Genomic DNA, 6,000 nt, shown 5'->3' on the forward strand with positions numbered 1-6,000 from the left:
GCTATTTTATCATTTTTTGAACATTGAAGGGCTAAAATGGAAATGACTGGTAATTTGGGGGGCTAAATTATATTTTTTTCTTTAAATTAAATATCCATGTGTTGAGGCTGTGGATGAATTTGAGCATATTTAAAATATTAATTAAATGATTAAATTTAATGTTTCCTATAAACTGAAAATTGGTTACCTATTCAAGATCATGAGTCTCAACCCATTCAAAATATTAATTAAACAAAGGGTTAAATACCTAATATCTCCCTAGGGTTTCATTTCTTTATTTTTTCTCTCTTAGGGTTTGATGTTTATCGCAGGAAGTACCTGTTGTTTAGATAAAGACCAAATTGGTTATTCCGTCCATTGACCGTTAGTTGACTTAACGGAAGTTCACGTTATTGACACGTGAACCAATTAAAATTTGACACTTATAAGTGGCCACGCCATCGCGATGACGCGGGTACCCTAATAAACCTTAATATATATTTCAAAAAAAAAGAAAAAAAAAAATTTTGGGTGTCTACGGCCACCCCTAGTACCCACTAGGGGTGGTTTCGGCCACTCCCATCCGGCCAAATGGCCACCCCAATTTTTTTTTTTTTGAAAAAATATATATATTTTAAATAAGAAAATTAATTAGGTGGTCACGTCATCACTGATGATGTGGCCACTTATGCAAAGTGGGGTGGCTCCCTCAGGTCAAGCGGTGGCCTTTGGGAGTGGTCCGGCCACCCCCAAGGGCTATATCAAAAAACCCAAAAAAAGAAATTATTATATTATTTTAATTTTTATTTAAACGTGAAATAATATTTTAATAATTTTTTAGAAGTGGAACACGTGGCATCTTAATAGCCCTAGGGCCATCCTGGCCATCAACTTGAGACCTCTCCAGTCCAAGTGAACCGGAGAGGATCCGAATCCATCTCAAATACACTACTCACCTATTTAAACTTTATCATGTCTTCATGGTGAAATAATGCATTGGTTATACACAACAATGATATAATCAAATAAATTGGAAACATTAATGATATTCGATCCGCAATTTATAATGAAAATTTTCAAAAGCTTTAAAGTTTATATTTTTATTCATATCATCGGAAAAACCCTAAGGCTTTTTTAGCTTATACCACGATCTTAGCATGGTGGTTTGTTTTGTTCCAAAAAAAAAAAAAAAAAAAAAGTGTGGTGGTTTGCGAATAGCATTTTGACGGCCTTTTTTACTTCTTGGTCGGCTCGGCCATCGACTTTAGCAAGCCAAAATAAATATATTATAGATAATGAATTCCAATTGAGGCGGGAGACAAATCGTGAGCGAGAAAATATTATAAATTCTCAATGTATATTGATCTTTCCTTATACATTTGCCCCTTAATAATGCTAATGCCCACGATTGACAACTACTTATATGAGATAATTCTAATGATGCTATTAGACATTTAAAGATGTAACGCCCCACTTCAATTACACAATATTATTCGCTCTCAGCTCTCTTGAACCAAACTTCTCAAGAGGCCACCCATCCTAATATTACGTACTCTCGTATAAGCATATTTAATTGTGGAGTTCTGGTAATTAAGTTCATGATCATTATGACTTTGAAACGTGTTGTTGTCAAGAATAATGTGAGTATACAATTAAGCATATTCCCATTCCTAGGCAATGTGGAACGCCACAAAAGATAAACATGAACAAAAAAAAAAAAAAATGAAACAGAACACAATGATCTATCCTTGTTCCAAGCAAACTCCCTCTTCTTCACGTGCCTTGGCGTTATGTATACTGTTATCACCTAGTACTCCCCTGCATTCCTCTACCTCTTGCTTAATTAGTTCATTATTGCTTATCCTCTCCTTCAATAACCATGTATTTTGGATTAGGCTGATATGGCCTCTTAGTCCTACGTGGCAACGACGAGTTGCTGTGAAATTTCAATTATAGGGAAATGCTAGAATGCAATAATTTTCCCACATTTTCACCATAAAAAGCTGATGCATGTGGCAGGCACTCTTAATAATTTATTATTAAAATTTTCTTTTATTTTTAAATTAAAATTAAAAACAAAAACAAAAAACAAAAAACAAAAATTGCAAGGGGTGGCTTCGGCCACCCTAGACTGCTGGTCTGGGTGGCTAAAGCCACCCCTAGTCCCTTGGGGGTGGTTCGGCCACCCCCAAGGGCCAAAAAGAATTAATTTTTTTTTTTTTTGATTTAGCCCTTGGGGGTGTCTCGGCCACCCCCAACCGCCCATTGGGGATGGCATGGCCCATGGGGGTGGTTCGGCCACCCCCAGCTGCCCATTGGTGGTGACCGAAGCCAGCCCCACGTTCATGGTGGTTCACACCCCTGGGTGGGGCTAAATTCAAAAAAAAAAATTTTGGCCCTTGGGGGTGGCCGGACCACCCCCAAGGGACAGCCACCCCAGACCACTGGTCTAGGGTGGTTGAAGCCACCCCTAGCTACAACTGGGGTGGCCGGCCAGCCCTTGCAGTGTTTGTCTATTTTTTTTTAGTTTTTTATTGTTTTAATTTTGATTTAAAAATAAAATAAAATTTTAATAATAAATTATTAAGAGTGACCTGCCACATCAGCTTTTTATGGTAAAAATGTGGGAAAATTATTGCATTCTAGCATTTCCCTCGATTATATTCCTAAGAAAAAATGACTAAAAAAAAAAAAACTAAGAATGTAAAAAAAAAAAAATGGTGGCCAGGAGGGGGTGGTCAGATCATTAGCTAGCAACTAGCTAGCAAGCCAATATGGATGCTTTTTGGTTCCAAAACTTAACTATTGTTGAACAGGTTGGGTGTGGATTGGGTCATATCTGAATAACGATGATTGTTGTGGGCTTGACAAGCAAAGCGTGAAGGTGGCATTGGCGCATGCCTACTGCTGATTGGGCATTTGATGTCAATTTAGAATCAAAATTTTGAGAAAAGTCTTGAAAAACCTATCATTTTCTAGCTTGAGTGAGGGACGATAGGGGCATTAGATCCCGGACCACTGGGCTAAGTTATGGGCTGCCAACAGCATATATGCTAGCTTACCCATTTAGGAAAGGAAAAACAAAGTGGAAATCTTAAACCAACCACGATTCTTTTCGTTACAAATCGCAAATCTTTATGCTTACTTGCAAATGAGGTGATCCTCCATCTCTGGCTATGTGATGTAGAAAGGTAATGAAAATTATGTTCCCCCCAAACTGTGAAGGAAGGAATAAAGAAAAGAGGAGTACAACTTTACAATTAAGTACTACAATGGCCCTTATATATATATATATATATATATATGTCAACTTTCTCATATCTCCTCACGAAACTACATCTATATATATAAGATTGCCTCCTGGCTCCTAGCACAGTTGGCTCTAAAGAGTGCAGACAGACATGGCGAAGGAGATTGATCAGTTTCTAATGGATAAATTCTGCGACGGCGTTAAAAAGGAGAGAAGTCCCTCCAAAATTGCCATCTACAACCAGTACCCTTTATCGAACAAATCCCTCTGCAACCTATTTAATGATATAAAGAAATCGCTTGAAGGAATCATTATCCAAACCCTACCTGAGGAATTTGGAATCAGGGAAAAGCTTTACTGCCTCAACGATCTTTGGACGGAGTTCCAGGTGGTGTCAAATAGAGACCAAGGAACCCGTATTAACTTACGGAAGAAGTTAAACGATATGAAGGTTGAACTCAAGAGGGATTCTGTTAAAGCTGTAAATAGAACAGCTAGCAAACAGGGTGATGGTGATAAACCCAGCTCACCAACCCAGACGAGCGCTGTGTCGTCATTTGGTGCGTCCAATGTTTATGGGTTTGATGACGATGTAACCTCACTAGAAAAGGTACTGGTCAGGCCAGGAAGTGAGGATCGTTTCAAGGCAATAGGCATCATGGGTAAGGCTGGTATTGGAAAAACCGCACTTTCCCAATTATTGTTCTATAAACCGGAGGTGAAGGTGAAGGACTACTTCCTTCCAAGGATCTCGATATCCATGTCAACACAGCCTGGAGACGATGAGGAGGACCAAAAAGTAACAATCCTCAAGAGAATGTTGGAGAGCCTTGGAGTAGAAAAGGAGAAGATCATCAACAAGGGACGTCATGATCTCAAGGGGCTACTATACGCTCTTCACCTGCAATTGCAGGGGAAGAGGTATCTGATTGTGTTGGATAATGCCAGCAACACAGATAAGTGGTACGGACAGTTGAATTCTTCACCAACTCGCGTGGGAGAATGGGATCGTCTTGCGTGTGGACTGCCAAAAGGGTGTGGGGGAGCAGTTATTGTGACTAGCAGGAATGAGCAAGTAGCAGAGATGATGGTTGGCGGCAGGGAGGGGGAGAGATTCCTACATCAGGTTCTACCCCTTTCAGATCCGGAGAGCTTCTGGAACATATTCATTCAGGCAGCTGAACAAGAATCAAAGAGGCAATACAACATCTCCGAGCTCACAATTAATACGGGAATTCTAAAGGAAGAAATCTTACAAAAGTGTGCGGGCCTTCCCTTAACTGCAACAATGATGGGTGAGTATCAAGATTTCCTAATAAAGTAGAGATGCCTATATATATATATATATATATATATATATATCTTGTCCATCTTCGTATAAAAGATGTGCAAATTCAATGATAAATTTGCACAAGAAATGGTTAATAAATAAATGTGTAACACTTCTTTTAAAATTATGACTCAAGTATTGTCAATACATGTGGCACTCATGTTATATAGTTAAAATTGAAGATTAAGAATTTAATTTCTTTGGCATGTAATAAATTATCTATATACATTTTTATATAATTCATTGTACTGTCTCTTAGTAATTATTAAGTTATGCTTTTAGAGGTATATTTGGATGATCCAATATATATATTGAAATTTGTGTCTTTAACATGCATATGGACCGCCTAGTACTTTAAATTTTGTTTTGAAAACAAGATGAGAATTGATACTTAATATAATGAGGAAGAGACTCTTCTCTTGTTTACTCACATTTTTAAGACAGGAGAATGCCACATAGAAAAAGAGGGATTGAGATGTAGCGCAATACATTTGATATGGGCTACTCATTTTAAATGAAAAGCCTAGATCCTAACAACAAATAAAATAAAAATAAATAAAAGAGAGGGGTGGCTTGGGGTCTGTGGCTTGGGGTCTGTCGGGTGGTGGTTTGACCACTTAGAATGGGTGGTTGGACCACCCTTTTTGGCTAGTGTGATCATGGCTGAACCACATTATGGCATCGTTTGATAAAAGATTTTGCCTGTTTTTGGCTCTACACTATTCATCACACTTTTTTAATTTTTTAATATTCTCTTACTTTTTATATCATATCAATTATTTTTTATTATTATTCAAATAAAAAAATCACTACAAAACAAAAATTTTTCATTTTTCCATACCAAATATTCTTACTTTTTTTTACTTCAATCACTTCCTGCTACAGTATCGAACCAAAACCAAAACAAAATCGGTTACCAAACGAAGCCAGCGCTTTGAGGGTGGTTCAACCACTCTCTCTCTCTCTTTGCTTGAATTTGGGTGTGGCAGAACTACCTCCAAGGTCATGTGGTGGTTCCGCAACCCCAAACCACCCCTTTTAGGAATGAGGTGTTTCTAGGAAAATGTCATTTTTGTGATGGAATGTTTAAACTCATAATTATTAATAAAATTATTCACATTCTTCTTATATTGTAGAGTCACCTTCTTTATGACATGGTTACTTAGCACATTTAAATTTTAAAAATTTAAGATATATATTTATAAGCATGTTAATAATGCAAAGTGTGAAATGTGTATTCAAGCTAAAATGACTAAGAAACCATTCCCCACAATCCAAAGATATCCACAAATCTTAGAACTCATACATTCTAACATATGTGAATTAAATGGTACCTTAAGTAGGGGAGGTAGAAGATAATTTATTAAATTCATAGATGATTTTTCTAATGTGTTCAAATGCCAAAACAACACAAATTGAGGTCATTTGTTAAAAATAGACG

The 6,000-nt window shown here is 37.2% G+C and overlaps 1 protein-coding gene across 1 annotated transcript; it reads left to right on the top strand.

The window, feature by feature from the left end:
• The first annotated feature begins 3,380 nt into the window (after window positions 1-3,380).
• On the top strand, window positions 3,381-4,553 carry LOC132169953 (probable disease resistance protein At5g45440). The gene has a single exon (XM_059580891.1). It carries the CDS (start codon window positions 3,381-3,383, stop codon window positions 4,551-4,553), a length of 1,173 nt encoding a protein of 390 aa, XP_059436874.1.
• Window positions 4,554-6,000: the final 1,447 nt, after the last annotated feature.

Source organism: Corylus avellana, chromosome ca2 (assembly GCF_901000735.1).
Source record: "Corylus avellana chromosome ca2, CavTom2PMs-1.0".
In the NCBI taxonomy this organism is placed as follows: domain Eukaryota; kingdom Viridiplantae; phylum Streptophyta; class Magnoliopsida; order Fagales; family Betulaceae; genus Corylus; species Corylus avellana.

What these genes read in the sequence shown, in the direction of transcription:
- LOC132169953 (XM_059580891.1), top strand. Translation starts at nt 3,381, where the DNA reads ATGGCGAAGGAGATTGATCAGTTTCTAATGGATAAATTCTGCGACGGC.